This window comes from Notothenia coriiceps, unplaced genomic scaffold, assembly GCF_000735185.1.
Source record: "Notothenia coriiceps isolate Sejong01 unplaced genomic scaffold, NC01 NC01_scaffold00003315, whole genome shotgun sequence".
In the NCBI taxonomy this organism is placed as follows: domain Eukaryota; kingdom Metazoa; phylum Chordata; class Actinopteri; order Perciformes; family Nototheniidae; genus Notothenia; species Notothenia coriiceps.
Window position 1 is genome coordinate 239,859 of NW_011336016.1, and position 20,928 is coordinate 260,786.

At 37.7% G+C, this 20,928-nt stretch overlaps 3 protein-coding genes across 5 annotated transcripts in view; 1 reads left to right on the forward strand and 2 right to left on the reverse strand.

Moving 5' to 3' along the window:
* Nucleotides 1–6: 6 nt before the first annotated feature.
* samd13 (sterile alpha motif domain containing 13) lies at nucleotides 7–1,834 on the reverse strand. Its single transcript, XM_010766434.1, has 5 exons — nucleotides 1,662–1,834; nucleotides 1,194–1,313; nucleotides 470–512; nucleotides 244–355; nucleotides 7–155 (listed from the first exon to the last, which is right to left on the reverse strand). The coding sequence occupies exons 2-5, from the start codon at nucleotides 1,219–1,221 to the stop codon at nucleotides 12–14; spliced, it is 327 nt and encodes a 108-aa protein (XP_010764736.1). The 5' UTR covers nucleotides 1,222–1,313; nucleotides 1,662–1,834; the 3' UTR covers nucleotides 7–11.
* Nucleotides 1,835–2,756: 922 nt separating this feature from the next.
* On the reverse strand, nucleotides 2,757–15,205 carry prkacba (protein kinase, cAMP-dependent, catalytic, beta a). 3 transcript variants are annotated; one of them, XM_010766436.1, is made up of 11 exons: nucleotides 14,857–15,205; nucleotides 12,406–12,414; nucleotides 11,626–11,687; nucleotides 11,173–11,301; nucleotides 9,705–9,803; nucleotides 9,307–9,389; nucleotides 9,002–9,128; nucleotides 7,666–7,761; nucleotides 7,010–7,132; nucleotides 6,551–6,715; nucleotides 2,757–6,119 (listed from the first exon to the last, which is right to left on the reverse strand). In XM_010766436.1, exons 1-11 carry the CDS (start codon nucleotides 14,900–14,902, stop codon nucleotides 5,994–5,996), a joined length of 1,065 nt encoding a protein of 354 aa, XP_010764738.1. In that variant the 5' UTR covers nucleotides 14,903–15,205; the 3' UTR covers nucleotides 2,757–5,993. The 3 variants fall into 3 exon arrangements, with proteins under 3 accessions (XP_010764738.1, XP_010764739.1, XP_010764737.1); XM_010766437.1 differs by lacking the exon at nucleotides 12,406–12,414; XM_010766435.1 differs by lacking the exons at nucleotides 12,406–12,414; nucleotides 14,857–15,205 and adding an exon at nucleotides 13,233–13,655.
* Nucleotides 15,206–17,479: 2,274 nt separating this feature from the next.
* ttll7 (tubulin tyrosine ligase-like family, member 7) overlaps nucleotides 17,480–20,928 on the forward strand; it is a 19,565-nt gene continuing 16,116 nt past the window's right edge. The window contains exon 1 of the mRNA XM_010766445.1: nucleotides 17,480–17,662. The gene's annotated coding sequence lies outside the window, so the exon portion shown is untranslated. The remainder of the gene's footprint in view (nucleotides 17,663–20,928) is intronic.

Consider the following 20,928-nt stretch of genomic DNA (forward strand, 5'->3'; position numbering starts at 1 on the left):
GGGGGGAGGTGCTAAGAGGCATTGCTCTTCAGGTGTTGGGTTTGCAGCTGCTTCACATGATACTCATAGATTTTCAGTGCAGGGCCTAGCTTTATCGACAGCCCCGTCAGGACGTCGTTTCGGGTCATCAGCAGCAGAGACTTGCCATCGATTTCCTGTCAGGCGGAGAGAGACATTTTTGACTGACATCCTAGTTTGCTTTAATCATGTGATGAGAATTTTGAGCAGGAAGAGCCACCCAACCTGATCTTGGAAAGCCGTCGCTTGCTCCTCGAACCCTGTTGCTTTGAAGTAGTTGACAACGTCGGCGACCCCCCAGTTTGCAGGGTCCGGCAGCTGTCCATTCTCCACTGGGCTGTGAGGTCACAGTGAAGGTATTCATATTAGTGTGCAAGCATTTTCAACTGTAACAGTTCCTCCAAATACTCAAAAACAATAAACTATTTATTATACTTATTGAAAATTATACCTTTTTGTGTCAACAGAGCCATTTGCCTTGTCTTCCATGCCGGCTGTCAACAAAAATGGAGAAGATATAAAAACAATAGCAATCATCAAATCAAAAGATGCATTATAATATGCACACACTACAATGCAAAGTCAAACATTCATCACAAATTCTCCTTAAATGGTGTCAAAATGTTTTTCCGATAGGAAAATAAAATGAAAAGGATTTTTTTTTTTAATAAAAATAATCTAAAATCAAAGATAGCGAAGAGCAATTCAAAGCTGTAGAATAAACTAGATTTAGGATCAAACTAATATTTTTTTCGTAAATTGAATTTGGTTACAACCCTGAAAAAAAATTCACTATAGTCAATTTTCAATAATTTCCAACTATTAAGCGAAAAATAATTATAACATTAAACAGGGATTAAAAATTAAATCATTGTCAATCAATAGTAACAGCCCTACAAAACAGGCAATACAACACAAATACAAAATAACATGTCTATAGATGAATCTACATTTTTAGAGGGAGGCTCATTTAAACGGTACTGCTTGATTAAGATACCAAAGCGTAGGAGGAGGTAAGGTATCAATCAATGTATACATCTTATTTCAATACAAGCTGCTGTTACTCTCAAACAGAAACCATTAGGTGACACTGCTGGGGATTAAGGAAACGTGTTCTCATTGAGCCGATGTGGTTTTAAGTTAAAGCCCTAATGCATAATGCACCAGTCTCTTACAATCTGTTAGGTTGCAGTAATTTCTCATCAGATGTCTTCTCTCGCAGAGTTTAGTGGATTGGCAGCTCAAACACCATCTTTGTTTCTCTTTCGCAGTCTGCCATTCACTAGGTCTCTTCTCTGCAATACAATTAAAATAAAACAGTAAAAAAAACACACGGCACGAGACCAAAACAAAGCTAGCACTGTGTCGATGACTGACATTAGGGAGGGATGCAGTGCTTGGAAAATAAGAAGAAGCTCACGATTAGCTGCAATAAAAATAACGTTACATATAACATACAATTGCCTTAATTGACACGTATATAAATCAAGCAGAAAAGGCTATTCAATTGTCAGAGTTGAGGAACAGTATACAAAAAACGTCTGGATAAAAGACGATATTATTTAATCGCTGCCTCTTCGTATTTCGTATTAAGCTAACAGTTATAGTTAGCTGGGTTTGCTAATACAACACAGAACAGTTACCTTATTTAGGATGATTCCTCTTTGACAAAAACACTGCGTCCGAGCGAGACACGTTCTAAGGAGGACACAAACGTTTTCTATTCACGGGGATATTTTACAAATAAATAAACGGCGATATTCATTTGATAAAATCTAGATGTAATCAACTAAAGGCAACTAGCCCCTCTTCATTGGTTTAGCTTCCTTCGCCCACGACAGCAGAGAATCATGGGAAGTGAAGTTCTTTTTTGTTTCAACGCCAGCGTTTGTATTTGAGCCTGATCAAACTCCTGCTGACTTATTACAATGTACAGTCTATGCTTACTACACATAAACACTGGGGAAAAAAGTATTCAGATTCTGTTCTTGAAAAAATACCAATACCACACTGTAAAAATACTCAATTTGAAGTAAAAGTACTGCATCAAGTACAAGTATTCAAGTACGACGAGGAAAATGTAAGTAAAAGGACTCTCAACAACAACTCTAAAAATACATTACATTATTTTAAAGTAAAAGCAGCGAATATCTTGTTTCAGCAACATAAACAAAATGCTGCAAATACATTTTCTGTTAAGCCACTCTTTAGTTACTTAAGTATAAGGTTGGATGGTTTCATCTATACCAAATAATTATCTTTTGAAAGTATTTTCCTAAATATTGTGTGTTAAAATCAGAATTTATAAAGTAACTAGTAAATGTAATGGAGTAAAAAGTACAACATTTGCTTGCAAAATATAGTGGAGTAGAAGTTTAAATGACTATAAAATGAAAATACTCGGGTAAAAGTGCCTCACATGTGTATTTAAGTACAGAACTTGAGTAAATGTACTTGGCTACTTTCCAGCATTGCACATAAAGCAAAATTTCTCGGCACATTGATGTCAAACATATCTTTGAGATGTGCTCTGAAGCGAGAAGAGGTGTTTGAATGACGCTGCGACGTAGCGCAAGCTACTTAAAGGGTGGGTGGATTCCCTGACGTAGACGTCAAGATCACCAGCCAATCAGGATTGGCGTAATGAGATTGATGCTTCTGTTTGCATACGCGTTGAGGCGCATCCCATAGTGAGACATCGAACGGAGTGTTATAAATGAGAACTACAGTTTTTTTTTTCATAAAAAGAATTTATTATAGTGACATATCTTTTGTTACATAAAATCTGCTACAGCAAAGTATATCCCCCTTGCAAACACAAGTAAATATAGGTGGGAAAAAACGTGTCAGCCTTTTAAATGATGTGCACAATATCCCACAAACTAAATACAGACACATTTCAGATTATTGATCCCATACTGGCATGTGTGACTAGCTACAAAGAAGTCATTAACTGATTTCCTTCAGTCAGGAGTGTGAAGTGGTTCAGGGAAAAATGCCATCATTTACATCAAATATGACAAACATTATTACACACATGGGATATAAATGACACATAAGAAGAGCTGTGGATTTCCTACATATGTTTTATGGGAGGATTTATACACAGGCAGTTTGGATTGAAACATGCTGAATTCCCAGTTTTCAAAGTTTTTCCAGATAAAAAATGTCATAAATCCTGCAATTACATTCTGTTCATCCTTCAAACTTGGAAAATAATGTTGGACACCCTTTAATAAAAGGTCATTTCAAGTCAAATAAAGAAAGGAAAAAAAGAATTAAGACAAATAATAAAATAAGTTAAACTAATAGGCTACAATTTTATATAGGCTTGAGTGGCATCACTGTGTTAAATATTTTCATTTTATTTTGAATAAGGGCAAATAAAAAAAGCATGGTACAAATAAATAATCTATTATATTAACTGTTCATAGCACTTTTCTGAATACAACAGTTGACGTTTTCTTATATATTCTGAGAACTTTGTGAGTTTAAATAATTAAAAATATGTTTTAGAATACATCTCTAATTTAAATATAAAATAGCATAATAAACAGTTGTGCCTTTAAAATGAAATCAGGGCTAAATAAAAAATCACATCATGTGCTCAATATATGAATAAAAGTTCAGGCATAGTCAATTACAATATACATCAGTACCTTAAAAAAAGGATTCAGCCACCAAACCTTTTCACATTTGGTTGTCAAAGATTGTTGAACTAGATTAAATTGCATTGTTCATCTACATACACTTGAGCACCATGTCAAATAATGATCAACGTTTCAGAAGACTTAAGAGATGTTAAATTGAAAGACTGTCAATGATGCATTATTGTTTGCAACAAGAAAACAAACAAAAACTTTGATTTCCCCTTCAACCCTGAGTGCCCGACCTGCAGGAATGACCTCAACATCTGACCCCCCCGAGGACATCAGAGGATCGCAGGAGCACTAAGGACTTTTCTGACATCTGGAAGTTTAACAAGTGGACACCTTGGCTTTGTAGGTATTGAACCTTTCACAAACAGATTGTATGATAACCTATTAAAAACACTAAGTCAACCTGTCACGCAGTGAGGAGTTTGCAGAAAATGAAATACATTCCAGCAGCAAGGAAGGAGCAATGTGTCAGAACTCATAGGAAATGAAGAATGGTGCTCAGTATAGACAAATCCCTCATACAACCTAGATTTGTGTTAAAGGGGGGAAATATGTATTAAATATGTTTAGACAACAACTTAAAAAGGAGTGATTTACAATGAAAAGTTACAATTTTCTTCAAAAGCCAGAATCTAGAAATGTCTTTGTATGTTAACGTTCTCTTACTGACCTGACCCAGCCTGAGCAATGTTGCAAGGAAGAATGAGCAAATATTGCTCCATCACAGTGTACAAATTGGTTAAACATGATGCAAAGAGACTACAAGCTATAGTTGAGGTAAATATATGTTCCAACAAAGTGATGCCCAAGATGAATGAATACTTATATAGGTTATGATATTTCAGTTTTCTGTTAACATTTCATGGTTAATGGTATAGATTTGCTTTAGTGGGATTATGCTGGGGAATATGTCACTCAGATAAACATTGCCTATCTAATGCTCCAATGTCACAGGCCATGACACAAACACAAGAAAATAACAACAAAAAGATGGGAAATCTTTCAGGGCACTATACGCTTGTTGTGACACTGCTGTACAAACATAACATGCAAACGTAAAAATACAATTAAAACAAATATGGCAGTAACATAATGTCTTTTGAGTGCTATTTCAAAGCAACATTTTAAAACTAAATTGAAAAGCAACCCAGAATGGACATTTGGGACCAACACTTATTTGCATTTACTACAACATACTCTCAAGAAAATGTTTTACATTTCAGCTATTTAAAGACGCCATGTCCATGCACTTCATACAGTTCTGGCCGTATAAAGGACAGGTGACCTGTTGTGTGGAGTAACTACTCAAATCCCTTCCGTTTTACTCTCTCGTGAAACCAAGTTGTACCTGAAAAATATATAATTCTGTTCCTTTCATATAATACCACTCTATCTAAGATGAAACCAGATACGGATAAAGAAAACCTATAATTGAGTTGAATCAGCGCTGACACGTTTCTGCTCCATAATAACACCTGTCACTGTTAACCCATCTCTTCAAGGATTCAATGCCCGAGTGCTGAAACTCTGAAACGTCAAGAAGCCAGCATCAGTGATACTGTTTCTTCAATAAACACTAGTTTCTTTGTTGGAAATGTGGTCATGCTTTAACAACACAAAATCTTATGTCTCATATATGTATCTTTCTAGATGCAAAAAATACAAGGATCTAGGTCTTAAGGACACCAGAATGATGAATATTGTTATGTGTTGAAGTGTCCGTGATTAATCACAAACAGAACCCTGAATCACACTCAGGTATGTAACAGATAACAGGCAAACATCTATTTTAGAAATAAATTTAAAAATCCTTCTATTTTCCCAAAGCTTAAATCACAATATGTGCAATACCAGCTAATACAATCAATCAACCAATCAACCAATCAACCAATCAATCAACCAATCAATCAATCGATCAACCAATCAATCAATCACTCTTTGTGCCATTTGAAAAAGGGCATTCAATTATTTTAGATTTTTATGTTGCTTTTGAATTAATTATTTGAATTGAATCATTAAGGACGGAGGCTATTCAAAAGTGCCAAACGTAAAAAGAGGAAAGCAAAAAGACAGAAGATGAGCACGTGGTCTAGTATTTATGTGTCGCAGCACGAGGGGTGTCTGCATAATGTGCCTGTGTATAGGTTAGTGCTAACTGCACGCAGGATCATGGCAAGAAGGACCTCATTCAGCTGTGTGGGATGAAGGAACGAGGCATTTGTTTTGAACACGTGACGGCCTCAGTTCCACCTTAACCCTCAGGAGAGTGCAAATATCCCGGAGCACGTGAGCCCTGATGGGACTCCTGCCCACTCACTAGAACTCAGCAAACTCTTTTGCACACTTTTCTGTTTGCGAGACACGAATGTCCTCCTCTTCGTAGTCGTCAAAGTTGCTGGTGTCGCCTGGTCCTCTGCACTTTGGCAAGAAGGGGGCTTCAACCTAAGAATGAAAACAAGAAATTGTTTTTTGATCATTATTTTTACCGAGGTCACACTAGGGCTGTTGTTTATTTACTGTGAATAAGATGCAGATGACAGCTTCAAAAGGTAGGAAGTCGCCATGCCGGTAGATCAGAATGAATTATACTTTGGTGCTCAGGGTTTTCCGTTAAATGGAAAGATCTAATAATGTTAAGCATGTCGATACTGACAAGGGTACTCAATGTCTGATTAAGACCTGTGTATTTGTCAAAATGTGTAAACAAACGAGTAAAAGGGATTCAGAGTTTAAATTAGCCTCGGCCTTCAATTTGAGCTTTACGGTTTGTGTATGATTTTTATATGATTGTTTATCATATTTACTAAAGAACTAAATGATGAACAGTAACAGATGTGTCATCAGAAACATGTAATATCACAATAAAATCATACCTTTCTCTCATAGATGGCAATCCAGTCTGTTGCGGCGAACCACTTGTGATTTTTGATGTCATTCACACCATTCTTCAGGTTGCCAAATCTCTTTGTCAGGTCGACCTGGAGGAGGTTTCTCAGCAGATCCTTCAGGTCAGAGCTAAAGTGAGAGGGGAATCGTACCTACAGGAGCAGAAATAGCAGGGCACTTTGGATTAACAAGCACAATCTATATAAAAACATGTGTGAAAGCCGCCTATTTATTATAACATACTTGGTTACATATAAAAAGCAATACTAGAGAAACAAAGGCAAGTTGATACTATAACATACTTGGTTACATATAAAAAGCAATACTAGAGAAACAAAGGCAAGTTGATACTTGTGGTTTCAAGGCAGCGGCATAATGACAATATTATATTTAAACTTAAGGCTGTGTGTCTCGGTGTGTGTGTGTGTGTGTGTATCTCTGCATACCTTGCCAGACACAATCTTTTCGTAGATCTGGATAGGCTGATCAGCAAAAAAGGGAGGATAACCAGCAGCCATTTCATAGGCGAGAACTCCAAGGGCCCACCAGTCCACAGCTTTGTTGTAGCCCTGGAAGAGTCAGAAACCGAAATAAAAAAACCCCCAATATTTCCAAAAGACTGTAGGCTTGCCTCAACCTTAATGTTGACTAACTATCTTGGATAATGACTGATGATGACAGTCAGAAAGGTTTGAGACATACAGAGCAGTCAGGTATTCACAAAGAGAGACCGTTTTTCCGTTGTGTTGGCTCTACACTTAGCTTTAGTTTGTGGGTTTTTACATTCACATCATATGACTAGTAACTGTATCCCTGAAATCGTCAGCCAATTTTAATACACAAAGTAGTTTGACGCACTAAGGTCTTTTGGATTTTATGGCTGATGTAAATGTATACATCCTAAATCATCACCAGACAGTTGTTTCTGCTAGGCGTAAACTGCAGCTAGCTACAAGTGTTGCTAGTTTCAAATACTAATTTGTGAAGTATGAATACAAAGATAAACCATGTAAAATCTATTGTGCTGGAATTACTGTTTTAGTACTTTCTAAATCTAATGTCATAACATGCATGCAGGCTACATTGGGTATAACCGTTTCACCTTGCTGAGGATGATCTCTGGAGCCAGGTACTCAGGAGTCCCACACAATGTCCAGGTCCTGCCTTTTACTCTTTTGGCAAAGCCAAAGTCTGTGACCTAAACATAGAACGATAAGAGCACAATAAGAAAATAAACTAAGGACAAAATTAACATGTACTACATTTACGTCTATCAGCACAAGCTCACGCCAGATTTTCAGTTTAAAAAAGAAAATCCAAACCAAAGTTTTTCGTTCATAAAGCCCGCGTCACACTGTCCCGAAATTGACACCCGATGGACACACAAATATGGAATTGTGAATTTCGCACGAAGATGGCCCCGAACCACACACGAAGGCAACATTTACATTACATTTAAGACATACAACTGCAACGAAAGTAACACAAACAATTATTTTAAAGTACTATGATACTGTACTGATATTTTCAGACTTTGTTCTTTACTTTATCCGTCTTTATATGTAGAAGATATTAAGTTTTCTCCGTCATGTTGTTTCCATAGCAACAACAACTTCCTCGCCTTCAAAATAATATATTATATCCTTTTTAGTTTCACAGAACAAGAACACAAATTGGGTTATTTACATAAAATGTTTACATGATTTTGTTGTGCAATAAAACAACCAGATGGACACACGATAAAGGAAATGTTCAAATTCGGCTCTGATCGTAGCAACATCGGGCCATTCGTGAGGGCATCTTAAGCCATCTTTGGCATGCCAAAGATTTTGCCACCGCTCCCGAAGTTGCTGCCGGAGCCTGATAAATTCCACCGGCGGTCATACGATGGCTTAAGATGCCCTCACGAATGCCTTACGAAGGGCAAAATGGACACACGAAGGCAACACGAAAATGAACCTTCACAAGGTCCTTCGGCAATGCTTTGTGATGCCAAAGATGTTGCCACCGCTCCCGAAGTTGCTGCTGGAGCCTGAGAAACCACCGGCGGTCATACGATGGCTTAAGATGCCCTCACGAATGCCTTACGAAGGGCAAAATGGACACACGAAGTCAACACGAAAATGAACCTTCACAAGGTCCTTCGGCAATGCTTTGTGATGCCAAAGATGTTGCCACCGCTCCCGAAGTTGCTGCCGGAGCCTGATAAATTCCACCGGCGGTCATACGATGGCTTAAGATGCCCTCACGAATGGCCCGATGTTGTTACGATCAGAGCCGAATTTGAACATTTCCTTAATCGTGTGTCCATCGGGTGTCAATTCCGGGACAGTGTGACAGGGGCTTAAACCATTTTTTCCACTCAACCCTCAAAGTCACAACAAACATTTGCATTCAGTTTATGTTTTTATTTTACAACGTTTACTCGAACTGTTTACCTGGATGTACCCATGTTGATCTATGAGCAGGTTCTCAGGCTTCAGGTCTCTGTAGATGAGGTCTAAGGAGTGAAGGTACTCAAAGGTGAGTACTATCTGAGCTGCATAAAATCTTGCATGGTTTTCACTGTAAAAAGGACAGTCAAGACAGAAATATATATAAACACAGTTCTCTTCTGAGTGAAGGCGCAAACTCAATCATTTAGAGATATGGTTTTCACAGCTTTGTCCAGCTATTAGTGTCAGATAAAGTGCTCATGATAACAAATAAAACAAAAATAAAAGCATTAATGTGTGCTCTATACCTGAACCTTCCAATACGTCTGAGGTGTGAGAACATCTCACCACCCGGCACGTATTCCATCACCATGTAGAGGTTCGAGTTGTCCTGTTTATTAAAAAGGAGAACAAAAACTAAGTCCAGGGCAAAACCACTGCTAACATGTTAAATAATAAGAGTTCTTCACGTAGGTAAATGAAACACTGTTTACAATGTAAGTATTATGGGGGTGCCCATTCTGTTAAGGTTGTTGTTACATCACATGAAGTTGCCTGGCTATTTGTACTGTAACAGCTTTAGCACTGTGACAGGTGAACACAAAAGTTCTGTTAGATTACTTTTGGATGTCTTGATGAAACATATAAACACAGTGGTAATGTGGTAACCATGTAGTTGGTTGCAGGAGGAGGCGTCTGAATGTACCTTGAAAGCGTACTCCAATCTGACGAGGAAGGGGAAAGACACGGCCTGTAGTATTCTCTTCTCATTTAGTGTGTGTTCTATCTGCTTCAACTTCACCACCTGAAGAGAAAACAAGGCACAATATTATAACTAAGTGTATATTAAGCAAAAGACATTCTAATAATTGAGTGTATTGCATTATTTTCCAGTTCAATCAAAGCAAAATCTAAAGTAAATAAAAGAGAGCTACGCCAAATAAAAAAGTTAATAAACACACATGTTTTGCTAATTTCCACCCAAATATGAAGGATTTATTTTCAATGCATTCCATTATCTTGGATTGGACAGTCAGTTTCCCTTCATTTCAGTCAAATGTACAAAGCAACTTGTACAGACTGAAGACGTAATAAACCAGAGATTCAATTCTATTCTTTTTCAGTTTGACTTTTTACACTGCAAGATGGTTAAAAGTGCAATTTTTCTTTCTATTCACGCATTTGTGTTGACAATCTTTGTATCTGGTTGGCGTTTAATCTGAACTCAACCTATCATTAAGGACATTTTTTTCTAGGGCCTTGGTTTAAAAAGGACTGTCAGACATGAACACAATCCAGTTTAACTGCATTACCACACACTTATATAACAGCTGGCTAAGACAATTAATGAAATACCTGCTGTGTCTCAGGCATGTTTTTCCAATTGAATCTGCATAGTGAAACATCTGAATGGAAAACAATGCCGCCCTGGGATACAATACATTCACGTTTAAAAACCTGTAAATTGCATAGCATACTTTGGGAAATGGTCAGCACCTATGTCAAATGAAACTCACTCCCACAACCCATCAGAGACTGCACTGACCTCACCACCTTCAAACTGGCTTTTAATGTGTGATTGTTGTTTTATTGCTAGATTTTAATGGGATTTTTACGATATTTAATTGTTGTTCTTTTTTTTGTTTTTACTACCTCTGTAAAGCGACTTTGAGCACCTATAAAAGCGCTTACGAAATAAATGTATTATTATTATTACATTATTAGTAGTAGCAAGTGGGATAAAAAGTCAAAAAACTGATTAATAAATAAATGAAAAAAGACATGTGTTGGTTATAAAAGTTCCCCATACAAAGTGTGAAGAAGAAAACAGAACAAAGAAAGTCAGACATATTTATCTTTTAATTCCACCATGTGAAATTCAGAGAAGCAGTGCACCGCGACATGAGCAGCCCATAGAGGACACACTTACCTCCTCCCACAACTCTCACATCAGTATTTAAAATCGAAACTCTAATGTGAAGCGCATCTGAGGTTTTCAACGATAACACGCTCTTAGTGCATGAGAGGAAGCGTACCATTTCCTTTTACAAGATGCACAGCATTTATGTAGTTCTAAAATTGCATGCAGGAGTTTGCTTTTCACAGACTATCCAGATTTACAACACTTGACTTTGAGATTGGTGAACAGTTTTTCTTTTAAGAAATACACTTACTTTCTGTTTGTCCAAGATCTTCATGGCGTAGAACTGATTTGATTCTTTATGTTTGACAAGCATAACTCGCCCGAATGAGCCAGTGCCCAGAGTCTTGAACCTATCGAAGTCATCCAGGCCAGTTGTGCTCTGTGGAAAGATTATCAGTCAAAGTGAAGACAGAAACATTGTGATTTGAATGCTTCCTTTTTTGCTTATCAGTTTCGTGTAATTGCCTCTCTAATCGATCCAACTGGAACAACATTTTGCCTCCGTGAAGCTCAGAGTAAAAACACAAGATGAATGGAGATTTCGTAATCAGTAAGCATTTCAGTCAACAACATTTAAGGCAGGAAGTGGTTAAACAAAGTGTCTATGTGTCATATTTGTGTTCACTCATGGAAAAGTCCAGTGAGTTAAATGAAATTAAAGTTTGAATTCTTTAAAGAAAATTATTCACAGGGAACAACTTACCTGTGGTGGACTCTCCCATGTTCTTAAAAAATCTTCTTTGGCTTTAGCTAAGAACTCTTTCACTGTAAAAAGAGACACAAGTGTGACTTATCGACAAGTATTTTGGTTTTCACAGAAGTTCAATTAACATTTTAAGGGGAAAAAACAAACTGGGGCACTTTACCATGTTTGGGAAAATAAACAAAGGCAGTTCATATTTTCAGGAAAACAAAGGCATTTTAAGGTCAGGCAAATGTCAAGTACTGGGGATGCAGGACTTTACTTAAAAAAAACTGGAACAAAATAAAATCTCCTTAAAAAAAGACTTAAAACCACACGTAGGATATTCTAATTCTTAAAGCGATGCAAAGAGCTTTTTTGTGGACTTTACAGAAATGGCCAATTCGTAGACAAGCTATTCTGCATCCCTTTCAGGAGAAGGTGGAAGTAAAGTGGGGAAGGCAGTAATACTGGCAGAGAACAAAATGCAAAATGCAAAACACAACTGAGGCCACAGTGCAGGCAGTAGAAAGAGTGCATTGTGAAAGTCACAGCAGACATGAGATGTCCAAAGTCACAGAAGGTATCTAATGTCTAATTGGTGTTGCACTTGGTATGAAGTTGCTAATTTAAACAATACCTGGCATTGAAGGACTATGTGGAAGCTGTATGTTAACCGGCTACCCAAATGACCTCAATCTTTGTAATATTAAGATGAAGGATAATACAAGCCCGGTAGGCCTAAACTGCTGAAAGACTATCCTCTGTGACTAAGGATTGCTCATGGAATAATTAGCATACCAAAAGTCTCTACAGTTCACCAAGGAGTTTGCAGGAACATTCACCCACATGGATGGAAATGATGGAGAAGAGAAAGAGAGGAAGACACATTTATGAAGAGCTTAAAACAAGAACATTTGAGATTCAAGTGGTTTAAATGAAACAAACAACAAAATGACACTGAAGAAGACAATTAACACCTGAATACAATATTCTACATTGTAACAACACCACTATTTGGGTTGGAAAACTTCTATAAAAGTCTATCACTAAACATGAAAAAAATGGCTAAAACTAAGTCATAGAGTTTGAAATCTTATCAATTACATCAGGTATTCCTCAATATGTATACCTCATTTTCTCTTTTAAGTTTCTATTTCTTGACAGAATTGGAGAGGTTTTTCATTATCATACACTACACATCTGTCACAAAGACTATAACAAAACAGTGATTGTAAGGACATTGTAACAAGCACACGTAAAACACATTTTAAACTTGCAGCACACACGAATGAAAGGACAAAGATGAAGCAAGCGACTGAAGCACCACAAATGGCTTCCCCTACAAAGCTGCTTAATACGGATGTCTCTGGTGAATCAGGAATGTGTGCCTAAAGAACCAACAAACTAATAATCAACCATGTATATTACAAATAAAAACGACTTAATCAAATGTAAACCAATTAACAGACCTGAATAGTTTAGAATAGTTTAGACTCAAACAGCAATTGGGTTATTATATACGCTTCATCAAAATAGTTTTCCGACATACGAGAACTAGAAAAGCAAGCCGAGACTTGTCTTGCTCGAAGCTACAGATCTGTGTAAAAGCAACACATCACACTTACTGAACTTATCCCACATGATGGTGAACTCAGAGATATGAGGCACCTCACTCTCTAGTCCTTTTTGCTCTTGGCTACTCTTACGACATCTATGGAAAAGGCGGCTTGCGAAGGATTGGTCCTTTCCCTGGGCCATTTGAGACAAATTCCCTGAGGCGCGCGGCACGAAAAGGGCTCACAGGCAAAGGCAACTTTTCACCCTCAAGACCAACGAGTGATACGAACTTCCTGTATGTAGCCGAGCGCACTGCAATGCTTGGCTAACCACATAAAGTCGAGCTTCCTGTTCGAGTACTCTGCTTCAGTTTCAGCGGACAACTGTATGTTTACTCTTTTACATGGTGTGGAAAACTCTAATAGGTCTCCAATGTGACGTTGCTTTGACAAAGGTATACAAAGGAAGCGAAGCACACAGGCCAGCCTCCTAAGATTATGTCAGAAAAATCACACAGCTATGGTGCATTCAGAGTGCTGATAAGGAACAGTAGACCTGTAACACCAACTGACTGACTTAGAGGGAAGTTACCTCAAGGTTATCCTGCTCTCTGGTGGTAAACTTTAACAATGCAGTGCTTCAAGGAGCTCTGCCCTGTGCTTAAAAGTCAACCTTATGAACAAACCCTCATCTAGAAAAAAAAGTTGTTTTCCACAAATGTGGGTCTGTTTTGTACTGACAATGTTATTGTACACAACCCTCAGCCCCTCCCTACATAAACTACAGGTGGCTTGAGGCTGTAAAACTTCTGGACTAATGCCAATGAGAAAGCAGGCCAAGATCAGGGCTCCAGACAGACAGTTTAGTGGATTAGTTTGGTCATTACTGGCAAATGCTCACTAGACACCACAGAGTGCCCTCCGGTTTCTGCTTTCAAATGATTGATGGAGCACTTCAAATTGCAAAATTGATATTGGACAGGTGTAATTTGACTAGGACGGGCGACCTTTCCTCTAAGTTATAGCATCAAAAAAACAAGTTAATGTCACTGTAAGAAAGCAGAAATAGAAGCATAACAATGTAATTTACAGTTAACTTGTTGGTTGAATAGAAAATGTTTTAAGCCATTGTGTAGGCCCTAACCAAAAAAACACTTGTTTATCATTAACATCAATAGCACATTTTAAACACATTAAGCAGCCAATTTGTCTGCCAGTCGTTATACTTGGCATTGAATAGGCCTTATATGTAGCTTAAGTAGAAACCAATGTTTGCTGATGTTATCATGCTCCAGGCAGCTGAAAAAAACAGTTTGGAAATTAAACATGGTGCATTGATAACTTCAGTTTTACAGAGTGAACATTAAGAACATCTTTCATTTTGTTGATTCAATTATTTGTATCTGCATGTGGGAAACCTTCAACAGGATTATTAGGAGGACCTCACTGTCTGCTCGAATGTCACTTTCAAGAACTAGGTAGCTGCATCATCTGTGGCACCAGGTGGAATAAGCAAACAGACACCATTACGAGGGAGCTAACACACCTTGTAGAGTACGATACCAATAATGGTTATTCTCTGCAGCCCATGTTACTGTACTGACTGCTAACACTGGACACTGCTAAAGGCTCCCTGACTTCATGATAAGGTTAGATGGCTAACAAGCTAGCTGGATGGCTTTCAGGTACTCACCGCTTTCTTGCTCGTTGCCTTTCTTGGCAGTTGCTGCGTTTCCCATCGTAGGAAGACAGGGCGATGCACAGCTGTCTAGGAGCGATGATGGTGGCCGTTAGCTAACAGGGTCCTCCGTTAGCTAGCTAACAAATATCAGCTTGTGCTAGCGGGTTGGCTAACAACAACATTAATGTCTTCTCCTTGTGGACCGAACCTCGACGTGCTTTGCTAACCGCCCAGATGATCGTTATTTACAATGTCCTCTGAGGTTCAAGTATTCCTCCGCTGGAATGAAAACATGATCCAGACTTTTCACCTCTGCCTGCTGTCGTCTTGTGCTGCGTTCACGTCATATGGGAATACCCACTGAACCGAATTAATGGATGAAACGCAGCTTTCAAGGGCCGGTTGGAAATCATATACTCATATATCACGTGTACTGTATGACTAGTGATCAATCGGTGGCTAAAATATAAAGTATATTGATATTTGGATTTTAGATTGTTAAGATTTTTATTTAGTTTTTAGTTTGTATTCTACTCATGGCAATTATTATAAAACAAAACTAGTATACTTTGTAAGCTTTTTTTTAATGGAAAGGGGCAGGGAGAAGAAAGTCTTATTTTACCTGCCACTTACTTATTATGATGAGCAGTGTAAGAGGTGCACTGCATACTGTATACAATTGTAGATGGACATTGTGGCCATCACATGCAAGGAAGTCACGACTTTCACGATATTTTTGAGTTGTTTGGTCACTTAAAAACATCTTTCATCATTAAAGTTTGACAGGCCATGGATGAATGCAGCTTTGAAATACCACCACTCATAAAGTTATTTCGTTCATTCATTCCATTGTTTATTTCCAAAATAACAAAACCACCCTCCCAGTATCTACCTTATTATAAATATCCCGTTTAATCCTACAGTTAGGAATTGGCATCGAAAAATTGAGTGATGAACATCTTGCGAGTTATGGTTTTTGGCATTTCCCACACGTCTTGAATGCAGCATTTTTGACAGAACGGTTACAAACAACTTTGCGCACACAGGAAGTGATGTAATCCTCAGAGTCAAGTGATTTTGGAAGAAAACATGCAGACCAGAGCCTCTGATGCAGACCATTGACACCGCGCAGTTATGCGGGTGGAATTGAGGACACAAAAGAAAAAACATTTATAAAAAAAAAGTGTATCCTTGTGGTGAGAGGCATTAGCAGTCACTATGAACTTTTCAATTCTTCATTTAAAATTAAATAGTAAGTGACTACATGTTCATCTTACCAAAAATAAACAAAGGCCAACTCTAAACAGTAGGTAGTCTTATTGAAACTGACTTATACATGTTTTGTGCACACATGCACTGTCAAATGCAAAATGTCAAAAATGACAAACACACAAATTCGTTGAGTCAGGATGCCCATATCCTAAAAATATTTATTGTCTGAGTGATCAAATAAATCAATCAATATATTAAAACCGTATATAAAATATGTCTCTGCACATCTGATATACCCCTGTCTCTTTTTTATCGTTTAATTTGTATACTATTTATCTATTTGTATAGCCTACTGTATCTGTATTATGCATCTATAAGCTATCATTTTAAATAATACATTTTCAACTTCCGTTTATTATTGACTTAAGCTTCAATGCTGCTCAAATTGTGACGAATTGCCAATAAATCTAAAACTTTAAGAAATGCGGACTTCTTTTAAATCCAAGACCGTTTGTGACATAGCTTTAAATTATAAATAACTTTTTAACTTGTGTGTTTTTTCCTGTTTTTTATGCTCGTGTCTTTTTACAGTATGGAGGACTTTCTGCATAAAGTCTGCTAAATCTTTATATTGTTGCATCGATTCAGTTGTCTTGTGTCTTATCTGTCGGAGAGAAATCATATATTATTGTATTTTATTTGTATCATACCTTTTACCTCCTTGTGTCTCTTAACCTGTTCACATTTAATATTTTGCTGCACGTACCTGCAAAGTTTTTAACATCTAATCTGAGGGGAATTTCTTGTTGTTTATTTGTAACTTGTGATGTGTGCCATTTTGAAAAGCACTTTGAGCAACATGTGTTGTATGAAAAGTGCTATATATAAAGCTTTATTATAATTATTATTAAATAAAATAAATGTGTCTCATCTTGCTTAGAAAAAGAAATAAAAAATCTGAAAATATAAGTAGGAAAGCAAGAATCCGGCACAGTTTGAGGAATATGTATGCGACGCGTTATTAATCGAACAGGTGAGTGGCACCTTATGACCTCTGAGCAGGACGCACCCATAATCTGCAGGGTTGTTTTTTAGCACCATGGTCAGCGACACGGTTGCTAGGTAGCTTTCCTGTGTTTGCATCAGCTAGTTGTGGCAGACGAGCTGCATCGAAACCTGACCCAAAAGTGTTCGAAATATTCCTTGCGGCTTTGGTAAGCCTTTTCTTGCCCCTTATAGCTAGTTACGAGTTGAATATAATATGTGCTGACTTTTTTTGTACGTTTTACAGTACACCAAACGTCATGCTATTACCAAATTGAGAATGCAAACTTCAGCACTTCATTCAGCTACCCCCTCTCTTAGGGAACGAATGGTTTAGCCCATGGACTCGCTCCAGCACACAAGAGGAATACAAGATACTGATTTTTTTGTCTGTCAACCAACGTCAGTTTTCAGTAGTAACACAACTTAAACACTGCCATATTGTTTATTATACACTCAGGACAGGGCTGTTTCTTTAAAAGAGGCCCCAGTGTCGCACTTAACGGCGTCTGTGTCGGTTGGATGTGACCAGCAGGGAGCTGCACTGCCTGGAATAAACAAGGTAACGTTAACGGGCTACTTCGCGTTCCCCTCTCCATCCTTTGCTAGGTAGTGCAGCTAAGCTAACTGTAGAGTAGCCCAGGGTCATCATGTTCCTTCTGAATCATTATACTGCATCTCATTCAGGAGTGTTTATTTGATTTCGATGTTACATTAACTAAAAAGGCCCTCGTTCACAGTGCAGTTAAACGTTAACGTTGCGGTAACGCTGCATTTGATTGAAAGCAACATTGCCAGATTGCTTCCTTGTGTGATCCTTCCACCTGACTTACAGTACACTAGTGGCTAGGTGAACGTGTGCTAACGCTTGCTAGCAACTTATTGCATACACCTGCTTACGTTTTGTGACATTACATTTTGTCAAGCAACAACAATATCCCGAAATATCTTGATATCCAAGATATAACATGCGTGTTTAAGAAATACATCTTGCACCAATCTTAAAATACAGACACTATTTATTAAAGGGGATGGCCTACTATCCTTACAGTGGTCTGGGACATACCATATTGCTTGCTTTTCTGTGACAAGCATATGTCTCTCGCTGCTTAGCTTCTTAGCTCAGGCTAGCTTTGCATCTGTCTTGGTATGCAATACTTTAGCTGGCGTTTAGCTGTGGATGCTCATACCCTGGTTAATTACACGAGGGAGGTTGTTTGAAGAGCCGTTTGATTTAGAGGTCTGTTTGTAGTATTGTGTGCCACTTAGAAACCACATGCTGATAAAGCACCCTAGAGATGACCAATTCCTAAAGAGCAAGGGGATTACATAATAATAACAGCCTAACATATGCTTGGATGTATGGATGGCATCCTGCGTCCTGGACCTATTCTAATAGATAAGGCCAGCGCCATATAGATAGAATATTCTATCTAATATAATAATAATATAATAATATAATAATAGTAATTATATCTAATATTCTATCTATATGGCGCTGGATAAGGCCAATAAGAAGGATATGATATTTACAATATTTTATTTTCATTCAGACTACATAACGCATTCTGCAATTGTTATTAAAGTTAAAGTTACTACAGGATTATAGTGCTTATTCCAGCACAGCACCTACAGCATCAGAGCCAGTTGGTTTTTATTTGATTTATTATCTTTTATCGTTATAATAATAATGATACAAATACATACAAAAACAAACCAAATGGCCTACATGTTGTAGGTGCACTGCTGCAAACAGCACAAAAAACAAAGACTCAACTCAATTCAAAGACAGATTCATTTCGACAGGTTTACATTTTTGAATGACATGCCAAATGCGCTACAGTTCATTTAATGTTTGTGTCAGCAGCTGGTTTGTTTGACCTGGTAGGCTTTGCTTGACAGGGGCATTCTCTTTTATCTGGCAATTGTCACACTAGCTTAGGTATACATTTAAACCAAGGTGTTTGATCAACATTTGAAACCCTTTTTATATGTGTTGTTGCACTGTCCACATTTCAAGCATACTTGGTTATAACAATGCATTGCTTTAAAACAAAATTCCCATTGCAATCGTAAGTTATTTGCCCTTCTTTGTCTTACAGAAAACAAGTTCAGGCAAGATTATAATTATTATAAATTATACACAAAAGTGGAATTTTACAATGGGACATTTTGCCAGTATCACTTTAGATTATTTCTGAAAAAGTTAAGATTAGCATTCTGTTGTTTGTTGGTGTATTTCAGTATCCCGTGGGCTGACATCTCCCACACTAGCTCCTACTTATCTGGGAAAAGGCAGGAAGCCAGAGATGGGTCAGTGGTTGGAGCTAAGTTTAGATCCACTGGCAATTCTACACCAGATACTTTCCTGTGAGAGTAATCCGCAAACTCAGCTATCATTTTTCACTGGAGGACAAAGTGGTTGTAGCTGCAAAATAGATAATGAAAGGAAATAGTTTCTTGTAAAACATACTGCATTTTTGTGAACATTGGCATTGTGTCTTTAGAGTGTAAGAAAATGTATAGTAAAAAGGATTTGTACTATTTAAAAAAAAAAAGCTCTATTTTCTAATTGAAAAGTATTTAGTTTACATTTGCTTTTCAAGGATGTGTAATAGTGCACCATGTCTTCTTCTTAGCTAGTGTCTTTGTCCGTTTGAATGGTGTTACATACCCTCAGGTCCCTGCACTGCTATACTATAGTGGCAAGAATGGCGCATACTGCATGTACAGAAAATAACTTGTGTCTGCAAATCCTGCTGACATAAGGCTAAGTGGTGGTTCCCCAAGCCTTTTTGTATTGATTCTGTATTTAACGACTGCTTTCAAGATGTAGTTTCATGTTAGGCAGGGAGAACATAAAACAAACCCTCCAGGGAAGTACTGCTGGCTGTTGAAGGGACTTGTGTAATAGGTGTGACACCGCTTGTCATAAATAAACAGTCTGCTGTTTTGGTAAAGCTTTCTTCCTTGGCACCCTTATTGTAAAGCTATTTTTGCTGTCCTTCTGAAGTTGCTTTTGATATAAAAGGAAGTACCATTGTCTTAAGATAGAGGAATATGATAACAGTGAATATCTAGGAAGAGTTTTGCAATACTTGACTTCCGTATATATTAGTTTCAAAACATCTTTGTGATGTAGTTTAAATTCTGCAGGCCGAATAAATATATATGAGAAGGGTGGCGTACAGTAATGAGACACATGTATTAACAACTTGTGCTGGATAATTCGACAAACATGCATAACAACACCCTAAAACACAGACAGGCTTTTGTCATGCCTTTAGGGCTTGTGTGACAGACAGTGATGCAGATGAGCAGCATGAAAAGCTGACTCTCTACAATGAGGCCTTTCTGTGTTGTGTGTGGCAAAGGGGAAGTGCATGAGATCAGCATCATTAGGAGCTGGGCCTATTCAGCTCTTCTCTGCTGTTGTGGCGCTTTAGCTCACTCTGTTGGAGAAGAAACGTCACTGCACCGGAGGATTAACAGTAGATACAGCGTTTAGTGGAAGGGATTCAGTAAATATGTAATACTACACTGAAGGATTATTAATGATACTAGCAGCAAAATATATTGCAATTACATTCTTTCAAAAAATTGTTTGAGTTTGTTTTAATGTTGTATTCCCTTACATCTCTAAAAAGTATTAAAAGTTGATAAATCAATTTAGCGAAAATTAATGCTATTTAAAAAGTATCAAACGGCATTTTCCAAGGTATTACATTTTGTTGCTTGTTTTCGATAAGTATATACACATTGCCCAAAGAGGTTGTGTTCTACAGTTTGCCTGAATGTAATCATTGCGTAGGTGTGTAGTGTGATTCT